We start from the raw sequence: 21,648 nt of genomic DNA, 5'->3' as shown, positions 1-21,648 counted from the left end.
CACCACCGCCCGGCCTCTTCAGTCTCTTTATTACAACATGGGCTCCACAGGGAATCAGGAATGGGGTCTGGCACATGGTGGGGATCTCTGGCCAAGGCGAAATGCCAGCGTTCCCCCCAGGAGCTGCCTTTCTCATGGGGGACGGCATTTCATCGGCACACAAAGGGGCGTTTGAGTTGGCTAGTCCAGAGGCAAGATCTTCCTATCCCCATTGTGGCCCTTATCTTTCTCTGCCACCCACCTCCTCACCTTGCCAGGTCATCACAGTTGGGGCTACCAATGTCCAGGACCAGCCAGTCACCCTGGGGACCTTGGGGACCAACTTTGGTCGCTGCGTTGACCTCTTTGCTCCCGGGAAGGACATCATTGGTGCTTCCAGTGACTGCAGCACATGCTTCACGTCACAGAGTGGGACATCACAGGCTGCCGCTCATGTGGCTGGTGAGTCACCACCCCGCCATCCTGCCGCCATGGATCTGTACCCTGACCCTCTGCGATAGTCTGAGCCCAAGGGTGCCTGTGGTGAGCAGCTCTCTGTCAGTGTGTCTGAGGAGGAGGTGTTTATTTTGGATTGTAACTTCAGAAGGTTCACCCCATGGCCGCTTGGCACTTTTGTTTTAGGGCACACCATGGTGGGGAGTATGCGGCAGAGCAAGACTGCTCTCCTCATGTGGTTGGAAAGCAGAGAGGGCTTTTGACTATGACACACCCCAATGACTATTTCTATTAGGACACATCTTCTCCTCCGATGACCAAGCCTTCAACATTTACGTTTTTCCGGGGTTTTTTTTGGGGGAGATGAGGGATATTTAAGAATCAAATTATCGCAATGTCCCGAAGAACACTGGGAATATACCAGGCTGCACAAACCAATGGAAGAGAAAGCAGTCAGGGCTGTTGGAGTCCCACAGAGGCACCTGTACAGCCTGGAGGTCAAGGAGACCTCCTTGGAGGAGGGAAGTTTGATGTAGGGTTTGATGGACGGCTTCCCCTAGCAACTGCCTGCAGTTGCCAAGGCCCATAGGCAGGAGAGGATGTCTTCTCATCCAACTTTTCACCGAGTGAGGGATTGCAGGCGTTTACATTCCCAGAGGAGTAGGTTTTATATGTGTGTGCATGTGTACATGAAATGTGTGTGTGTGTGTGTGTGCATTCAAGTGTTTGTTCCTTTGTGTACACCTGGGCAGGAGTCCTATGGCTGGGAACGAGGGTCAGGCCACCTTCTCTCATTCTGCACCCCCAGGCATCGTAGCCAGGATGCTAACCCTGGAGCCGGAGCTCACCTTGGCTGAGCTGCGGCAGAGGTTGATCCACTTCTCCACCAAAGATGTCATCAACATGGCCTGGTTCCCTGAGGACCAGGAGGTGCTGACCCCCAACCTGGTGGCCACACTGCCCCCCAGCACTCATGGGACAGGTGAGCAGGGTGGCAAGGAGGGCACGCTGTCCCCTTCCTGGTTCTCACAAGAGGGTTTTCTTTCCTTAGCGAGAGTTTAACAGCAGAAGCTTTGAAAGGGCTTGATGACATTTCCACGATGGTATTCCCATGGGAAAACAGTGAGCTTGAAGGCCCTTCTTTCCTGCTGTCAGCATTCCAAAAAACCCTGCTCATCTAGGACTTGTTGCAGGCGGGCAGCTGCTCTGCCGGACGGTGTGGTCAGCACACTCGGGGCCCACACGGACGGCAACTGCTGCAGCCCACTGTGCCCCAGAAGAGGAGCTGCTGAGCTGTTCCAGCTTCTCCAGGAGCGGGAGGCGACGGGGTGATCGGATAGAGGTACCTTGGCCCTGTGCATGCGTCTGTCTATCCCCCACCAGTCCTGGCCCTCAGCAGCTGCAGCTGGTTGGTCCCATCTTCAGGCTTAAAGGCGTGGTCAGAGATCCACATCCAGGGTGAGCAGTGCCCACTGGGCATGCAGTCAGGGCCTTGTGGTGATGGAACATTTTAAGAGCTGCTTCACTGTGCTGGTCTGTGGAGCTGGGGTAAGGGGTATGCAGATGCCGGGTCCTAGGGACAGCTTCTGTGACAACTTCCTAGCTGGGGCTGGAGCTGCTATGTCAGCCGCCCATTGTCTCCACTTGGAAGCAGAGTCTCGGTGTCTGGAAATTTTATGATGGAGCTACCTGGAGATGGAACAGTCTGGGGCCTGGCAAGCTCCTTGTCTCTATAGCCGTGGGGATAAGGATAATGCTGAGGGTTCCCAGGGTCCCAATTAGGTGTCCCTGTACCTTTGTCCTAGCCCTGTATTCTTTCTGACTGGTTCTTGTTTTTCTGTGGCCCTCAGACCACAGGGGGCCAGCAGGTCTGCAAGGCCCTCAATGCATTTGGGGGTGAGGGTGTCTATGCTGTCGCTAGGTGCTGCCTGCTTCCCCGTGCCAACTGTAGCATTCACACTACCCCTGCTGCCAGAGCTAGCCTGGAGACCCATGTCCACTGCCACCGGAAGGACCATGTGCTCACAGGTAGGAGTCCAGTGCAAGCTGGGAGAAAGAGGCTGTGTTTTTAAGCGCTTGACTCCAGAGCCTGGTCCTCTAGAGCCCGAGACCCAGGGCCCTTCTTAAGCTTTGCTTCCATGTAGTGCAATCCTCTTCCTGCTCGGTTTCCTTCTGCAAGAAAGGGGTGGAGGCAGTGCCTCCTCGGGGGTGATTATGGCTGGGTAGGATGATGCATAGGCTGAGGGGGCCTAGTGTCACCCAAGGGAAGGCTCTAAGGCCTGTCTCCAAGGGGGCGACTTCACTTGGAATTCTGGCACTCGGCAGTGGGATCAAGCCCTTTATCAGCCCCGTGCTTGGTTTCTTCACCACGAAGTGCAAGGATGCATGCCAAGCATGTTAGCCTGGTGCTGGGACAAGGTACATTAGCTGTCCTTGTCATCTCACTGCCCCGCCTCTGGGCGAGGGAGCCAGAAACATGCCCAGGCAGTGGTAGAAATCACAGGTTGAGTGCCATTAGGGGTTGGTGGCTCTCAGGTCAGGAGGCTGAGCAATCCCGTGTGGATAGAGAATGTGGACCACGTGTGTGAACCACATGTGTGGAGCACATGAAGGGGTCCCTGGGAATTGCTTGCTCAGGGACAGATTCCAGTGGCCTACAGGCTGGGGAAGCCACTAAAGGTCCCAGAGTGAAGGGTGGGGTGGGCCGAGCTTTGGCACAGAATGGATGTGCAGGGGGCAGATGAGGCCAGTGGGTGACTGCAGACTGGACTAGGCAAGGCTCCCTAACCATGTTGGTTGTACTTCTGTACTGGGCTCTCTTGGCTTTGGGAGTGTCAACAGCTAAGCCCCAGGGCAGGTCTGGAGCAGTGAAAGCCTTTGACCTTCTCTATCTGCAACCTAGCAGAACTGCACTCCCCAGTGAAGGAAGCTGCCCCTCCAGGTGGAGCGGCTCTTCTGAGGTCCTGTAGCCAGGATACAGGGTCCTCCAGTCCCGGACTCTGTAATATGCAGTCTTTGCTGTGTATCCTTCTATGCGGGGACTTTACACATACTGCCTAGATTCTTCTGCTTGCAATGTTACAAAAGGGAAACTGAGGCTTGGTATAGCTGAATGTGACCTCTATCTGGTAGTGTCCCTTAGTTCCAAGACCAGAGGGGGTCTGTAGGTGTCCCAGGCAGATCTGGGTTCATGCCTTAAATTTTGGTGGTAAGCTGGGGAAGTAACTCAGAGGCTCTGAGCATCTCAGGCTGAGGAGCCCTGTCCTGTCCCCCAGCCCCCTTCTCTGGGTGAGAAGACCATGCTTTTCTTTTTTTTTTTTAAATATTTATTTATTTATTTATTTATTTATTTATTTATTTATTTATTTATTTATTTATTTATTATGTATACGATATTCTGTCTGTATGCCTGAAGGCCAGAAGAGGGCGCCAGACCTCTTTACAGATGGTTGTGAGCCACCATGTGGTTGCTGGGAATTGAACTCAGGACCTTTGGAAGAGCAGGCAATGCTCTTAACCACTGAGCCATCTCTCCAGCCCCCGACCATGCTTTTCTTAAGAAAGCAAGGCTCCAAGACGTTGAATGGCTCTGCCAAGGCCACCCAGATGGTCAGTGGCAGAAGTGACAATCCAGGAATCCTGTTGCTTAAGCCAGCAACATCTCTTCTACTCTGCGCTGAAGTAAGTAGACAGAAAGACAGGAGGTTCACAAAACCCCAGTGTCTGAGCTGGATGCCCTCTGTTCTAGGCTGCAGCTTCCACTGGGAGGTGGAAGACACCGGTGTCCTGCGGCAGGCTGTGCTGAGATCCAGACATCGGCCTGGCCAGTGTGTTGGCCACCAGGAGGCCAGCGTCCACGCTTCCTGTTGCCATGCCCCAGGCCTGGAGTGCAAAATCAAGGAGCATGGGATCTCAGGTCCTGCAGAGCAGGTGAAGGGGTTGGCGGTGACGGGGTACCTGGGTCTCATGGGGTGGCTGCCACCTGTCCTGTGTTGCTGGTACCCAGTGCTATTGTGTGTCAGGGTAGGTGGCGAGTGAGCCAGGCAGTTTTTACTGTGGTACGGACAGTATGTGTGTGTTTGTGCATGGCAGGCAGGGCTGGTTTCGCTCTTGTCCAGATAAGCAAGGCTCGTTATTCACCCTTCTCCTCTTCGAAAGCATGCATGACCATGGGAAGTGGGAAAGAAACACAGTGCCTGAGCGTTTTCTGACCCAGCCATTATTAAGGCTGCTGGGAGGCAGCTGGGGCAGGGACTCTGCAGAGTTTGGACACAGAGCCATGCAGGTTGACTCAGGGACAGCTAACTGAAGGTTGAGGGAAGAGCCCTGGGAAGAGGCCCTGAGGCCTGACAGCTGGCCTTTTGGAGCCTGAGACAGGAGGCTCTGTGGAGCGGGGCCGAGTGGGGCTGGAAGATGCGCTGAGGGGAATCTCAGTTCTCACTTTATCTACAGTGAGCATAGGTACCCTGTGGCTGCCTCTCTACTGGTCCTAGACTAGGTTCCAGCTAAGCGCACCAGGAGTGTCCATTCTGGTGGAAGAGGACAGTAAACAAAGTTACAGAGTACCAGGAGGATAAGATGGAGTAGGATGGAGCAGGAGGAGTGGTGGGGTTGAGGCACCCATGGGATGGGATGGAGCCTTCATCAGGAACAATGTTTCTGGCAGAGGAAACAGCCAAGGCCAAGAAGGGTGACAGCAATGTCTTGAGTGACAGGATCATCCAGGCCAGTAGGGCAGGGTGGGACTCAGAGGTGTGGAGGAAGGATGGGGTGGGGGCTAAAGCACCAGTCAGACCTTAGGGATTGCTGCGTGATGCAGCCATGTAAGGCTGAGTGTGCTCTGCCCTGGGGGCTGACCAGGCACAGTCACTGCACTGGGCAGAGGTGGCAGGAAACATGCAGTTGGCCCAGCCTAGGAGGCGAGAGCCTAGGCTGGGGTGGGAGATGCGGGGAGACTGCAGGTCTGGAGATGGGTGTGGGTGAGGAGGAAGGATGGGTTTGAGGTTTCCGTTGAGCCTCTCAACAGTTGGTGTTAGCATTAAATGGGATGGAAGCCTGCAGAGGTGCTGACTTTGAGGACGTGAAGGAGGCCGAGTTAGCTGTCCTGGAAGGAGTGTGTGTTGGTTTCTGTTGGGTGTCACCCTATCTGGCTGGGTCTGAGAGGCTGTGGAGTTTTGACAGCCCCCAAGTCCCAGACACAAGCTTTCTTCCTCTGGACTCTGGCAGGTCACCGTGGCCTGTGAGGCAGGCTGGACCCTGACTGGATGCAATGTTCTCCCTGGGGCATCCAACACTCTGGGGGCCTATGCTGTGGACAACACATGTGTGGCAAAAATTCGTGACACTGATCCAGCAGGCAGGACCAGCAAGGAAGCCACAGTAGCTGCTGCCATCTGCTGCCGGAGTCGGCCTTCAGCCAAGGCTTTGTGGGCTCACCAGTGACAGTCTCAGGCAGGGAGGGTGCCTGCCGCTGGGTGCAGATATACCTGCCTGGCTCTCCTGTGGCTGGCCATGGGTGGAGAGAATCTGTCTGGGAGAACTTGATGTCTCACCCTGGATACCCCTTCCTGGTGTATGTGTAGGGAAGCCCCTCCCTCATCGTGGGGCCTGTGCTTGGCACTCTGCCATCAGAGGTTGTGGTTGGCTTCGGCCAGCTGCTTTAGTTACCAGAGCCTGTACGCACTTGCTGCAAGGGTTGAATTCAGTCCTCAGGCTTCCAGGGTATATTTATCCTGTGGGAAGGTAATGAGGGAAACCCTTGGAAGAGGTTCAGGGACCAAGTGCCAGACTGGGGAATTGAGTGTGAAAGTTGCTGAGACCCCTTACAGCCTGCTCACATTGGAGATACTATTTTGGAATCCCTGATTAAATTCGGATCAGTTCTGCACACATCTAGGGGTGATGAAGAAATCTAGCCAGTAGTGGATCCAACTGTGAGGCCATGGACATCTTCCAGATGTCATCATCTGTTGTACCCCAGGCTTTGGCCCTGCTCAGGCTAACTGGCTGTAAGCTCCCAGCTGACTTTGCACTTGAGAGCCACATGGTGCTTACCCCACCTCACCCCATCCCCACTACTACCCCGCACCGGAAAGACTGGCAGCCTTGCTCTTTGGAGGAAGAAGACAGGATCAGGGAGGGGAGTGCCTGGTGATGTCACACAGCCAGTGGTGTCAGGATATAAATCCAGAGTGGCTGGCCCTGAAGCTATGCCTCTTGGGAGTACCAGGCTGGGCACCCTATTTCTGAAACACGTGAGACAAGAGGACAGTCTGTGCTTCAGCAGCTTGTCCTTGGACTGCTCCGTAGGGCACAGGCCCTTCCCATGGCTGCCACAGCCCCACTCACGTGGCCTGTGAGGAGAATGACTGTGCCAAGGCCACACAGGATGACAAGACCACCTCCATCCTCTCAGCCTCGTCTCCTTTTACAGTAAGCTTTCCCTCCTCGTGTTGCTTTTGTAACTTGATATTTATTCCGCGTTTTGTAGTTTTTATTATGTGGTGAGTTTTCAGAATAAAAGCAGCTGATGTGACTACCTGCACCCGACTGTCTAAGGGACTGCCTGCTTACCAAGCACAACCATCTGCTGGGTGCTGGTGTGCACAGGCCTGTAATGGGAACGCTCTCCTTGTGACCATTCTAGGAACGCAGTAACTGTCTTCCTGTAGCCTCCTGACTCCTCAGAGTCCTGGTACTTTGTCTTGGAGAACCTGGTTCCCTTGGGCATCCTAGATTATTGTGGCTCCTGCCCACCAGCACGCCCAGTTCCCAACACCTCATCCATCTCTACCCAGTGAAGGTACAGGGCGCAGCAGAGTATATGGACTCATTCGCCCCCAAGTCTGTGGGTGTTTCTCAGGCAGACCATGGTTGCTCCTGATCTGAAGTGAAGCATGCTCTCAGATCTCTTCCCAGTGTGTAATGTGCAAACATCGCCCTCATCCAGTGATATCTCTTGATATCACTGTCTTAAGCAAAGTCTACGTCTATATAGCAAACAGATCTGCCAAAAATCTCTCAACTGTTTTCTGAACTTTAGTGTCATGTGTGGAAAGCACTCTAGTTGACGGATGCTAATGGCTCAAATGTCAGAATGGTGTTTTGGCACCAGAGCCACTGGTACTTGTGCTTTCAGCCCAGCTGAGATCTCTGCTGTCCCCTACATGGCAAAGGACCACATGCTGGTTGGTCAGAGAGCCACACGTGGACAGATGGTTGGCAGGCATTCACCAAGGATTGGGAGGAAGGGCTTGGCCTGCAGGGAGTGGAACATGTAGTACTACGGGGATGGGACCCATGTGAACAATGTAGGCCACCAGGAATGACTGACCAGAGCAGGAAACTTAGCTTGAGACTCCTTCTGAAAGCTGAGGATACAGGTCCTGAGCCCATCATTGCTTTCCCTGTCCAAGTGGTGCACAGAGATCTTGGAAAGAAAAATCAGCGAAGGCCACCTACGCTGCTCCCCAGTGTCCCTCCCACAGCCCGTGTGACATTCAGAGAAAAATGTCTGTGAGACCCCAACTCTATATTTTTGAAAAATTTATTTCCTACTCTTAGAAGCTAAGAACTCCACCACACATGAACCAAATTTTGAATCCAGAGTCTTCCCTAGTTTATCTACTTCCTTTTGAAATTTTATAAACAAGATTTTGTACACAAGAGGTAGCAGAGGAAAATTCCAGTCTGCTTGTTCCAAGCTCAAAAGATGCTGCACACGGCTGGGTGTTAGCAGGGAGGGTGGGGCAAGCCAGGTGAGTCTTGTGGCTCGAGCTCTGGGTTTTGCGGCTACTAGCTGCTGGCAACCATGAGCGTCCACCTGGGGAGCTACAGGCAAGTTTCCTGTGGGAGGCTCATCTGTCTGTCCCAGAATGCCTTAGGAGCAGGAGAGCAGTCCTGAGGTCAGCCTGGACTGCAAGAGCTTCTTGAGAACACACAGCGTTGAGTCAATTGTGCAATTCCTGCTTGATTGCGGACCACTGTAAAAGATTATAAAAACATCTTCATCCAAAAATTGGCAGTAAAAAGGACAACTCTTCCAAGGCAAGCTTGCCATAATTGTCACTTTGTGCACTACATTTTAAAAAGTCCTCATACGTTAGTGGACTGCAGCTGTCAGAAATCAAGTGGTTACTGGTAACGTGGAAAAGATGCTCAATGCAGCAACACGGGAAGAAGATGGACCAAAGTGTACAGTGCCGGCGATCCTGACGCAGCTTTATGTAAGGACAGCAGGTGCAGGGGCAGAAGGCGTCGTTTCCATAGGAAATAAGGGGACTGACTAGAAGTGGCAATTTCACTCCTGAATTCGGGCTCCTGAGTGCAGTTGCCGGCAGAGATATCCCATTGGTACCATCGCCAGCATTTCAATACATGTCCACACAATCTTTCTGCAAGCACGGGTGTGAAGAGATGGTGAGTCGGAAGGGAACAGTGGGACATGGATGTTCAGGCATTCAAATCAATTTTAGACCTTCACATTCAAAAACTGTAAGAACACCAGAACCTGACCAAATCTGCCACTTGCCTCTGTTTCCCTGAGGACACAGCTCTGTTCTTCCATGCTAGCCTATCCTTCTTTGTGAGTGACCAAAGCTGGCACTGGCCTGTGAACAGCGAATGAAGGGTCCCTGAAGCACACAGCACGGAATGCCACCTGCCTACCACGTGTCCCCACAATGCAAAAGTAACCAAAAAGGCACTTAGGGGCTGGCTGTGCCTCTCTGACTTGGCAAATCTAGCTGACAGTGGCAGCCTGGCACCTCCAGAGGCTCCTTTAGTTCTGTGCATGGCAAGTGGAAAATAAGGCAGAACATGTAACTAAAGGTGACACAAGGAAGAAACTGAGCAATTCAAAATACAAAATGAAAAGAGCACAGGAAATGGCTGTGTAACCCCAGCCTGAATGAGTGACTGATACCATGTTGGCAAACACAACGAAATGGATGGTATCTAATTATTTTTTTTAGTTATTTCAGAGAAAGTAAGTTTTAAATCTTGCCTTTTCAGTATCAGTCATGTCAAGGAGAAACAAAGTCTTGGATTCTTTCTCTGTAGTAAAATTATGATCAATTTCACAAAGCAGCAGCTCCCAGCTTAGGTATTTAACTCAATATACAATCGCTACAAGGGCCACAGGAATCATGTTTAAGTAAAAACAAATGATTGCAGATCACATGACTTAAGACTAGTTTATTCAATATGTCTCCGAGCATTAAAAAGGTAATTTTATGAAGTCAAACTCAATAAAATTATAAAGTGCTTTTAATTTTGTTGTTTTAAAATTTTATTTTGGGAACAACCCATCACTTTTCAGTGATTGATGTCAAAGAATGCACCCTATACTTCTAGAGAACATAGCTTTTTTGTTTTGTTTTCAATTATTGCTCTTTTCAATCTTGAATCAGAAAATACCTTAAAGAGCTTAATAATGCCACAATTTCTGATACTAGTAACATGTCATCAAGATCTAAGATTATGCTGAGGGCTCTTAACTAGACAAAACCAGAGATTCTGTACAAAGAGGGAGACATATTAAATACAAAGGTCTGTGTAAACCAGATTCAATTACTATTTTACAATGAAAGGACTTTTACCACATATCTTTACATCATTCTAAATTGGATATTCCTATTCAATGTTACTGCAGATTAAAAATTTCCCTCACATACCTAAAAATATAAAAACCAAAGGATCCTCCCCTAATAGCCCCCCAACACAGAGAAAACTGTAGCTTTATCCCTCCATTCTCACTCTCTATGTTCATGTATCAGAAGTTTGCCACCTGCTTTATTTCCTGAAGTGTCAGTGCACATATAATCCAGGGACAGCTGGTCCACATGCCAGGATTCTCCCACTGCCAAGCAGCTCTCAACCTTCTAGTGACTAGAGAAGGCTTCCCTTCAGAACACATGGTCGTCCATCACACTCCTGGTTCAAACTCCAGGCTCTTGTAAGGGCTTCAAGGATGAGATTCTGGTTTCTAAAAGGTGCTGAGCTTCCCATCTGGGCACACTGCTCTAAGGGTCAACATCATCAAGGTCACTTCTTAATTCACCAATCATCATGGGAGATTCTGAACCCTAAGGCAAAGAAAGGAAGTTAAGGTTCCAATTAAAGTTAGGAAGAGTTTCCCACACTGACTTCCTTACTTGTGGTCTGTAATTTAAGTATATCCTCATTGAGCAACTTAGTTCTGCTTATTAGAAGGTAATAAAACACAATGTTATTACTCTTCTGGCAATTTCTGATTATGCAAAACATGTGCATTTGTATGGTCTTACTCAGTCACTAAAAGAACCCCTGGACTGGCCTCAGGCTACACTTTCTTCTCTACACCCACACAGGCAGACTTATATTTGGACTGACTGAGCAATGGAAAAAGGGTGGGGGAACTGGACACCAGTGACACTTTACTTCATGCCAGGCACTACCCCTGCTGGGTTGTTCCTGAGTCTACAATTGGGTTCTGTAATCTCATGCCTGGGGACTGACCTAGTTGAACTAGGGCTGAGCTGGTCTATATTTATCCCCACTCTCTGGAGCAGGGTCTCTTCTTTCTTGATCTTTGGGATGCTTAGGAGCAAATGTCCCTTCAGCCAAAGACAGGCTCCTGTTGTACCTGTTGTAAGTGTCTCTCTCCATTCTCGTTGGCAGGGCTGCTCTCTGAGCCATTGCTGCTTCCTGATTGCTCTTTTTCATTCAACAAAGCTGTGGCGTATGCTAATGTGTCCTGTAGAGATTCAAACACCAGAAGATAAAGTAGCAACCAGTGACAGCACTTTCCCCACATTGCCAAAGCATCCACAAGCCGTTGTCCTGGGAGACCTGCCCAACAACCTGCAGCAGCGCTTTTCTCAGACAAGCGATCTATTCCCATTGGGTTTGAGAACACCAGCTCATGTTCATACAAAAACCCAAAGGCTGCTTCTGTATCTCTTTCCTGAGCTGTGGTTTTTAAGAACCTGGCAAAAGGGTTTCAAAGCAGGCCAGAGCAGACACCCCTCACCTGAGCTGAGATGGTTCGCTGGAAGGTTTTTCCAGTTGAGGTTTCGTTAGAGACATTGCTCTGTGGAGTCCAATAATGCTCTGACATCTGGGATAAAAGGCCAAGCAGAGGTGACAAGTAAGCCCCATGAGTACACAGTCCTACCTTACACACCGGAGTCTAGCAGCCAAAGGTACAAGTCTACTTAGACTTCTACCACCTCAATTATCATGGGGGACTATCCCCCAGTTTCCAACAGGAAGATAATGCTTCTTAATCGGAGCACCAGCCTCCAACTTTTCATCTCCGGAGTTAAGACAGATGTTAAGCAGTGCCCCCTTATGCATGGATGTGTTTCCCATACTTTGTTATTTGTGAACAACCACGGTCCAAACATATTAAAAGGAGAGTTCTAAAAATAAGTCAAACTGTGTGCCGGTGTGAGTACTGTGATGAAAGCCTGCACTGTCTCACTGTCACTCCAGACATAGCCACTTGTCCAGCCAGGTTTCTACCCTTTATGCGCTAATGGCTCAAGCATCTCTCCACTGGTAACATATGGCCTTCTTATACCACCCATCTCTTCATACATACGTCACATCATTTCCCACCTCCACGAGATGCATTAGTACAGTATAGATCCTTTGATTACAGTACACTGTTATCATTTTTCTAAGATATTCTGTCTCCATTTTATCATTATTATCATTAATCTCTTACTATGCCAAATATCCAACTAAATTTTATCCTAGTTGTATGTATCTAAAAGAAAAAAAATAGCATATATAGGCTAGGTACTGTTATCCACTTGGAGGCATGTCTTAGATCATAAACCTTTGGGGCTGGAGAGATGGCTCAGTAGTGAAGTTTGGATCCTAGCATCGCCGAAGTTTGGATGTGACACCCTCTTCTGGTCTCCACGGGCACTTACAAGCATGTACATATACTCACACAGATGTACATAAATAAAAATAAAATCTTGACAACAACAACAAAAAACCCAAAGTCCTGTGAGATGTGGGGGAGAGGGTATAATCATATTAAGACATAACTTTAATACATGCACGTATGTACTGACTAAAGAAATGTTTGAACGGCTAGAGAGATGACTCTGTGATTAAGAGCATGTATTCCATTCATGGAGGACCCAAGTGAGATTTCTAGCAAACATGTCAGACAGCTTACAAATGACTACAACTCCAGCTCCAGGGGATCTGATATAACTGACCTCCATAGGCACTAGCGTGCATGTGTGCGTGTGTATGTGGGCACCCATACACACAATAAAAATAATAACAATAATAAAATTGATCTAAAAAATATTTGACATCTCAAAGTATCTTGAGATCATTCTATGAGTCAGTTTAAGGAAAAAATCTTTTTCCAGGTAAGGTGTCGTTTTAGAGCCTATGCTATAGAGCTGGGAAAGCTCAGAATTCTAGTACCTTCTTCTGCAACCACTGCACAGCCCAACTCCAGTGATGGGAATTCTCCTTGAAGTATTCTTTAGCAGCAGGACACCTGGTGACCAAGCATATTATTACAAGTCAAAATACTTCTTTAAAAATATTCTTGTTCAACTACATTTGTACTTGAAACATGACTGCCACTTTTACTAAGACTAAATTTTCCCTTTATGACTGGACAGTAAAGACCATCATCTGTTTGAACTCCAAAAGGCAGCAAAGGCAAATACAGTGCCTAGTCTCACTATCTCTAACTCTTATCAACAGCCCTGCTAAAGTTCAGAGCTGGAAAACTAAACAAACCCACCCAACTATTAATAAACTGTATATTTAATACGTAATCTTTTTATATAATCAAACTAAGCTTTAATTTTGTGTTAGAAGGGAGAATGAGACTTTTGGGGGAACCCTTTTAAAGCATGCTTGGGAGCGCCTCTCCTCATCTTCACTCTACTTGGCTTCCTCTATCACTGTCCTTCCTAGAAGACAGCCCTGAAGATGATGTTGCTGTGGTGTGTGCAGACAGGACATGTGAAGACACTGACAGCATGTAGCTGCTGGTAGGGAAATGCCATTGGTCCCAGCACTACTTGGAAACAACCATTTTGACATGCTGATATCAAGTCTAATCAAGGGACCTGCAGTTGTGGTAGGATAACACCTGTGTATCCAGAGTATTATGTCCTCTAGAAAAATACACTATTTCAAATTACCCTAATTCTCTGTTTAGGAAGTTCAAGCACAACAGATTAAGCCCCATAAACTTCTCATTCTTATTCTGATACAAGTCTAAGTCTTATTCTGATATAAGTCTAAGAATATTTCTATGCGACAAAAAAAGATGATTCATTGCATATACAATACAGTTACTAAAGTCACTGACCTTGTTTGACTATGGACGACACCAGGTTAGATTAGCACCACTGTAAGTTCCCAACATCAACTAAAGAATGACACATGGAATGTGGCACATAACTACAGTAACAGTCTTCAAAAGGAAGGAAGTTCTAACTAGAGCACAGACAAACCTTGAAGATATTGCACTAAGTCAAGCAAGGTAGTTATGAGGTACCCAGAGTGGCCGAATTCATGAAGGCAGAAATTAGAATGACTGCCAGTGGCTCAGGGAAGAAGGAAATAGGGTGCCAGTATTCAGTGGGGGTTCGGAGTTTTAGTTTTGGAAGATGAAGGGATCTAGAGATGGATGGTGATAAGTACAAGTTTTCTTTAAAAATTTTTCAATTATTTATTTACTATGTACGTGCCATGGCACACAAGTATAGGCCTGAAAACAACTTGTGGGAGTTGGTTCGTTCCTTCTACCAACACAGAGGAGCCTCCATCACTGAACTGCACGGACTGTGTATATTCAGCAAGGTCAAGGTAACATGTACTGTCTATCGTGTCATGGTTAGAAAGTACCTTCACTGTGAGGTCAACCTCCAAGTCTAAGTTTAGGTCTAAGATGGTGGGTGTGCCACTCAAACCATCTGTGATCCGGCATCTCCCCAAATCCAGGCTGTTTTAAGGATCATGAAGCAGAGAAAACAAAACACCTGGCATAGAATCGAGGTTTGTAAGTGCTCTGTTGATTCAGGTGACAAAATTCTGTCTCTTGAGAGACATTCAAATTAGGGACTTTGGGCTCAAGGAGCTGCTGGTTAATGAAAGCAACTTTGGGAAAGCTCACCAAATGTTCCCGAGGTTTTCAAACCCACTCGATTCTTACCCTTCTGATATAAGGCCAGGGGATCCCCCTTTTCTCCTTTTTGAAATTCTGGACCATCTATTACTTTTCTAACATTCCCCCTTCATTTCCTTTGGGGAGACAATCTGAATAGGGTCCCGTAGTTCCTAAGCAAGTTCCTAAGCAAGCATGACCCCAAATCTGTGAGATTCTCTCAGGCCCCCAAAACAAGGCAGTTCCCACACCACAGTGAAACCATGTCCTCTGAACTCTAAGTCTGTACTTACTTCTGAGCAAGAGTGACAAGGAATTTGACACACTGGTAGCAACGACTGCTGTCCACATGGTTGCTGTGGTGCATTAGCGCTGGAGGAAGACAAGATGCGTTAACAGGAAGGCCTGGAGAGGCTCAAGTAATAGAGATGCTCTTGTTCTGGAAATAAGTTTGATAAGTGGGTAGGAGACAAGTACCTATTCAACAGAACCACGCAGATTCTAGTGTTTTACTGTGTTGAGAACACAGCTGTATGTAGTAGAACTGGAAGAACTACAACTTCAACCGGATGGTATTCAAAACTCCCCCATACGGCTACCCAGACAAGAACAGTTACAACTATCTATCATTTGATAATGGAAATTTATATTAGTTCTATGTAACAAATGTTTCCTACTTTCTCTTTTAGCAACTTAAAAATAAATACTTATTCTTACTTGTCATGTGTTTATGCTTTTAGATTCCAGAGGACCTGGTATGGCTGATGCTATGATTACAGTACACTACCCCAAACTGGGGCTTAGAAACCTTTGAGCTTGTAGCTCTTTTCTGCCTTAAATGGTGGCTCTTAGGTTCCTATTAATGCTGCCATGTGCTGCTTGAGGATGGGGATATATTCTGAGAAATGTTTTGTAGGTGAGGTCATTGTTGTAAAGATCAGGGGAACATATACAAAGGAGAACAGCTATACCAGCCATAGTGACATATCTTATGTAACCCTATGTTAGATATAATCAGTGATAGATACGTTATGTGTGCCATGATGGTATACAACAGAATTCAAAGTATCTGTGATGAAGGACAATTTTACTGAACTATTTCTAAGGCAGTGTATTAAAACTAACTCAGATTTTTACAAAACAAAATCCAGACACACAACATGGTAGACAATGGACATGTGGGTCAAATGACAATCATACTTCATGTATCTGACAATACTTAGGTCTAAGGTGTTAGTTTTTCTTTCCATGGCTGCTGGGGAAGGAAAAGATTTCTGTCACCAGAAAAACCTCCTTAGCTCTTAGAAAACTTTATAGTATTCTTGAACCTTCCCTGACTTGGGAACAAACCCTAGATTGTACCATACTGAGTGGAAGGACAGTCTCCTGGTCAGGATGAGGAGCCCAGTGACAATAAGAAGACTTCTAATGGAGAGGTCATCTAAGTCAGGGAGAGCAGAGGGGCCATGCCTGCTGGAACAGAGCTTATTTATAATAAGGCACTTGTTCCTTAGCTGGCATACTTACCTAGTAATCCATTTTCTGTCTCAAATACAAATTTGATTCGCTCTACTTGTATGGGATCTTCAATGACCTGTCAGAGGAAGGAGACAAAGTTAGCAACTGAGAGCAGCAGCCTGTGCAGAAGTTACTGGTGTTCCCCACAGCTCTACTCAAGAAGCTAGTTTCTACAACAGGGCCCAAACACTAAGGGATGTTATGATATCACTAAGCATCTCAAACACATCTCTAATTCAAAACCAAAATATAAAAATTTTTAAGAGCCATTCATTTTCTATATATGTGTTTCTAACAACTTTATGCTGAGGGCTGAAGACAGATGGTTTGTGATCCTAAGGACACAGGATCATTTTTAATTTATTTAGCAAAAATGCATTTTTGCTTCAGGCTCTTGCTATATCTTTAGTTATTGGCACTAAGTGCTGTGCACTATAGCCCACTGCTTGGGTCTGCTGAGCCCAGTTCAATGATACATAGCTCTACAGCATTTCCCAAAGTCTATAAAGAAGGACTGGGGTCAAAAGTTAGAAAGAGATCAGAAAGACAATTTTTTTTTAAAGTAGATGACACCCATCATGTATTTTCAATGATATATTTTTATATTTTAAGCCATTTCAAACCTCTGCACTAGGTTTTTAAAGGGATACAATCTTTCCTAGGAGGCCCTGGACTAGTCTCTCTCATCAACTCACTCAAATCATTAAATTTTATTAGCTCTCTTTCCAGCTGATCTGCTCCTTCTTGGCCTTCTACCATCTGCCTTTTCTTTGCCAGGATCCTAGATGTTCTCCCAATATCCAATCCTGCTTGTTTTAGTTCTTCCTTCAAATAATTGCCAAAGGTGTCTTGCTATGCAAATGAGTCATTTCCTTTTTTTGCTTAAAGCATTTTCAAGGCTCACCATGACTGACAGCAGAGGCTGGGAGATGTGGTGATGAGCAAAAAGGCATGTTTCAGGAAGCAGGAGTGAAGGGAAACTGGAGGCTACATGCACATCCAAGGAAGCATATGGTTGTTACTTCTCTTAATGACTGGTGTTTGCAAGAAATGGAGCTAATATGGTTTGATCACTTCCATTCATATTAATTGACTAAATCCAACCTGTGCCCTACAGGAAGAAGTTGCTGTATCCTGGCATTGGTAGTAGAAGCCTTTTGTAATCTGTCTTTGTCATTCTCTCCCACTTCACCCCCACTCCAAGCTCTACTACATGGCTCCATTCTCTTCTTTAGTCACACAGTCAAATCCATAGAGACCCTCTGTCCTAACAGAAAGGATATGACCAACAATGTCATGCCTACAAACCCATCAGCTAACTTCTGAGTGTTGCCCTCAGGGTTAAGCACAGTGAATCACACAACTGTTAATTGTAAAGGTTAATTGTCATCCATTACTCCTCTGATTATAATTGCCTGTGGTTTTGCCCGGCTTTTTCAAGATACTGAAAGCTCCAGGACTTTCATCGCTGGTCCTTTCCAAGTCACTAATGCATGTGACACATGACTGATATGAAGAAGAATCAGTAAACGCAGGCAAACTGAACAAAACCCAGTAAGGAACTAGTGGCTTATGAACACATGCGAACTTGTAAACATGTAAACGCAAGCGAGTCAGCAGAGAAATGTGAGACTTACCAATATCTCATGCAGCAGCTGGAATGTATTCTTTAACTCGTGGGGTGGAGCAGTGTCTAGCTGGTTCTGAAAACAATTTTGTGACAGGACAAACCTTCTGGTGACTTCTCAGCGGAGAGCACAGTTCTGGAATCAAGCTCCAGTTCTACCACTGTCTGCCTGTCACTAGTCAAGTCAGCTCCTCTCAGGGCCTCAATTCCCAGATCCTTAGTTGCGGCCAAATAAACCCCTAAGGCTCTTTCAGTTCAGTATCCCGTGACACTTATGTTATTAGGAAAGTGAGGGAGAAAGTGAAATGGAAGATTCTAAGTCACAAGCAGCCCTGGTCTTACACAGTACCATCCACACTCTGCTCGTTTCCTAAAGGATGCTGGTAGCAAAGAGAATAAAGGGAAACCTCTGAGGTGAGCTCTCAGTGAAGTATATTAAAAAGGCAGCGTATGAAACAGAAAAAAACTCTGCTAAAATGAACTAAGAAAACAAGGTTTATAAAACCTCTTTATGCATTTTAAATTTTATTTTTATTTATGTGTAAGTATGCACATGTGTGTGCGAGTGTCCACAGAGGCTAGGAGAAGGCATTGAAAATTCCATGGAGCTGGAGTACAGGCAGTTGTAAACCGCCTGGTGTAGGTGCTGGAAACTGATATTTGGTTCTCAGCCTGTGCAGAAGAAAGTTGGGAAAGGATATTGCAATATTGGAAGTATTAACAGACTTCCAAGGAGGCAGGAATGGTATTTATAAAACACTTTGCCTAGTGCTGCACGGATTACAACAACTTTGAAGTCAAGTTCTATTTCTTCCTGTTTTGTAGAAGAGGAAGATGCTTGGGTTCACAGCCATACAGTGAGTAAGCAGACACAAGAGGAGGGCAGAACACCCTTTATTTACTAAGAGCTACAGCTACGCCTCACTAAGTACCTGCTCCTTGTTAACACTACGTGGATCACTATTACAAACACGAGTGTGTAATTCTACTACACAAAAGAACTTCTGTGGGTAGGAATAGTAGATACGTGTGGATTTCACATACAGAACCTGAAAGGAAAACACGCTCCTTGGGCAGGGTGGAAGTGGCCTATGGATGGCCAGCAGGACATGTCAAAGTAGACTTTGGCCTTATTTGGGTGCATTTTTTTCACCAAGAGAATCAAAAGCATAATTACTCAAAGATTCAAAAACTAGTAAAATGACATGTAGACTTTAACACTTTTCTAGTAACATCTAGAAAAACAGTGAGCGAAAGACACAGGTACAAGCTACCTTCTTAGTCCCAAAGCCTTACTCTGTCACTGGCTAACTGTATGACGCGCCTTACTCTGCCTCAGCTTCATGTTTTGGGAACCACATCGATTTCATAGGACTACGTGAGAATCATACGAGTTAAATGTAGTACATTTGGCATAGTTTTTGTGATTAGTAGGTGCAGTGGGTGAGATAGTGATTACTATATTGATCAATGCCTTATAATTAATTATATCACTGTTCAAGAAGACATGAAACCTATTTTTGATTTTTAAGACACTGCAGGTAAAGAAATTACAGCTGTGAAACAATTTCATCTACTAATGATCACCAGAACATTAATATTAGTAAAACATTATTCTTAATTAGTTAAAAATTGAACCATATGCAAATGTTTACTACTAGGAAAAAGGCTAAGTGAATTATGGTACATGAAAGGATGAAGTATGGGAAATTACATGACCAAGTCAAAGAAGACAGAATCATAAAACTCTCAATTACATTAAAATACAAAGACAGAAAATAAAAACATATAACAGAGGATAAATTAAAAGGATGTTCCTGGTAGTAGTCAGCATTAAATATTGGAGTTAGGAATTATTTTCTTAATTCTTTAAAAATCAGCACAATACTTACTATTTTTACAATTAAGAAAAATGTATCAGAATTGCCTGGGAGCCAGAAAATGCTCTCCCAGGGTCTCACAGAATGCTACCAGGGGTGGCTAGGGTGACTGGATGCTACCAGGGATGGCTAGGGTGATTGAGTTGTACCTTGATGAAATGCAGCATCGTGAAGGAAAAGTGCTCATTACAGAAACAGCAGTACACCACCATCTCCATGAGTGCCAGGAGGGAACCAGTCAGCTCTCGCAGAGCAAACATGACCTGGTGGGAGGACACAAAGGAGTAAGCTACAGCCACAGTCAGCAGTCTGTTCTTTCATCGAATTTTTCAGAAATTAAGAACAATGACATTGTCCTAAAACAGGGTTTCTCGCTTGAGGTCTAAGGAAGGATTTCAGCGTATCTGGATCTCTCTGTCATTTTATACAGACTTGTACAAACATGCACTTTTTATTTCCTGAGGACTAACCTTCAACAATTTTCAAATGCAAGCATTCTCATGAGAGGTCAAAGTAATAGCTGATGATAAGAAAATAAAGTTAAACAAAAAAGATGAAAAAACTACTACAATATGTTGTTCTCATCTCCATTGAAAATCAGATTATGGAAGTCAGAATTCATAGGAAGGTAACTGGGTAAAAGGAGAGCTGGCCAAGAATAAGGCACACAACATGTGCCTCATGCAGACACGGGGACAACCCAGCCTGTGTATGGCCTGTGCATGGCCTGTGCAAACACGAGGACAGTCCAGCCTGTGTATGGCCTGTGCAAACACGAGGACAGTCCAGCCTGTGTATGGCCTGTGCAGACATGGGGACAGTCCAGCCTGTGTGTACGTTGTGCAGGCACGGGGACAAGCATACTTGGAAGGTTCACATACACATGCTTTTAGGCTGCAGTGTTTTAGGACCAGGGACAGACAGACTGAGGACAAACTTTTTGATAATGAAATTACTTCAAAGGTGAACTCTCATTCAGCTTCTCCTGGGCCTTAAGGATAGCTGGTGGGGCTGGAATGGAAGTCTAGTTCTTGGATGGAGAGAAGATGAATAGTGCCCACTTGACAAATTCACCCATCTATCCATGCCGTGCTGGACATGGAATATACTGGGCAAGTGCTCTACCACCCAGCCATGCCTCATCTCTAGTGTTTTGAAATGCATATAAAAAAATAAGCATTTCTCCTCGTAACAGTATTTCCTTTCACCAGAGTAACTTGAAAAATATATCAACAAAAGGATTTTGCTCAAATAGGAGAAAATAACATAAGTAAATGTCTTCAGCACAGCAATTACATACCTCTAACAAATAAGGTTTCCCTTCAGACAAGAACAATAAGGCTTCTACTTCCTCGTGGAGGGGCAGCAGAGGGCTTGAGGGAGCAACACTGATAGGTGGCCGTTGTTTAAATATGCCAGGAGCTTTAGGAGACCCAAGAAAAAAACACAAAAGCACAACTTGTCTCACTTGGAAATGTTCCATGAAACACATGTTCACAAAAAAGTGCAACTCTCAGGTTCACACACACAATTGCTGTGTTCTTACAACTCAATCCTTCCGTCTACTGGACCAATGAGCTAGGCAGATAATTTCCTTTATTTTTTTTCTCAAATTTTACCTCAGCTATAGCTATGAAAAAGTACTAAAAGCTGCTACCAGAGAGACACTGGACAAGTCACTGTTCTTCAAGCAATTGTTTGCAAAAAACAATTATGCTAAGCAGATAGGTATATACTCCTTCTTTTGTAAACTGAACTATCACAACCAGCAGTCTTTTGTCTTTTGAGAGGAATGAGTCAGGTATAGGAAACAAACTGCACTCACAACCAAGTGTCCCAGTCAACCTCAGCTGTCAGCTTGACACAAAACAAGGTCACCTGAAAGAAGGAACCTCAACTAAAAACCACCCAGAGGCCTTTAATCCCAGCAACTTGGGAGGCAGAGGCAGGTGGGATCTCTATGAGTTCCAGGCCAGTCTTGTCTATATGAGCTAGTTCCAGGACAGGCTCCAAAGCTAGAGAAACCCTGTCTCAAAAAAAAAAAAAAAAAA

The 21,648-nt window shown here is 46.0% G+C and overlaps 2 protein-coding genes across 3 annotated transcripts in view; one reads left to right on the top strand and one right to left on the bottom strand.

The window, feature by feature from the left end:
• Pcsk9 (proprotein convertase subtilisin/kexin type 9) overlaps window positions 1-5,877 on the top strand; it is a 17,193-nt gene extending 11,316 nt beyond the window's left edge. Inside the window, exons 6-11 of the mRNA XM_013348493.1 lie at window positions 97-441; window positions 1,244-1,417; window positions 1,629-1,777; window positions 2,286-2,463; window positions 4,184-4,365; window positions 5,662-5,877. Of these exons, the coding sequence (XP_013203947.1) occupies window positions 97-441; window positions 1,244-1,417; window positions 1,629-1,777; window positions 2,286-2,463; window positions 4,184-4,365; window positions 5,662-5,877 (1,244 nt within the window). The remainder of the gene's footprint in view (window positions 1-96; window positions 442-1,243; window positions 1,418-1,628; window positions 1,778-2,285; window positions 2,464-4,183; window positions 4,366-5,661) is intronic.
• Window positions 5,878-7,966: 2,089 nt separating this feature from the next.
• Window positions 7,967-21,648, bottom strand: part of Usp24 (ubiquitin specific peptidase 24) — a 144,616-nt gene continuing 130,934 nt past the window's right edge. For both annotated transcript variants that reach the window (XM_005353499.3, XM_026782230.1), the window contains exons 60-68: window positions 20,898-21,019; window positions 19,747-19,860; window positions 17,728-17,793; window positions 16,100-16,166; window positions 14,866-14,944; window positions 12,871-12,946; window positions 11,447-11,533; window positions 11,060-11,170; window positions 7,967-10,520 (exon numbers count right to left, since the gene is read on the bottom strand). In XM_005353499.3, the coding sequence (XP_005353556.1) occupies window positions 10,458-10,520; window positions 11,060-11,170; window positions 11,447-11,533; window positions 12,871-12,946; window positions 14,866-14,944; window positions 16,100-16,166; window positions 17,728-17,793; window positions 19,747-19,860; window positions 20,898-21,019 (785 nt within the window). In that variant the 3' untranslated portion in view covers window positions 7,967-10,457. The remainder of the gene's footprint in view (window positions 10,521-11,059; window positions 11,171-11,446; window positions 11,534-12,870; window positions 12,947-14,865; window positions 14,945-16,099; window positions 16,167-17,727; window positions 17,794-19,746; window positions 19,861-20,897; window positions 21,020-21,648) is intronic.

Source organism: Microtus ochrogaster, chromosome 10, assembly GCF_000317375.1.
Source record: "Microtus ochrogaster isolate Prairie Vole_2 chromosome 10, MicOch1.0, whole genome shotgun sequence".
In the NCBI taxonomy this organism is placed as follows: domain Eukaryota; kingdom Metazoa; phylum Chordata; class Mammalia; order Rodentia; family Cricetidae; genus Microtus; species Microtus ochrogaster.
The sequence above is the reverse complement of the archived record's forward strand: the minus strand, read 5'-3'. Positions and strand labels throughout refer to the sequence as shown.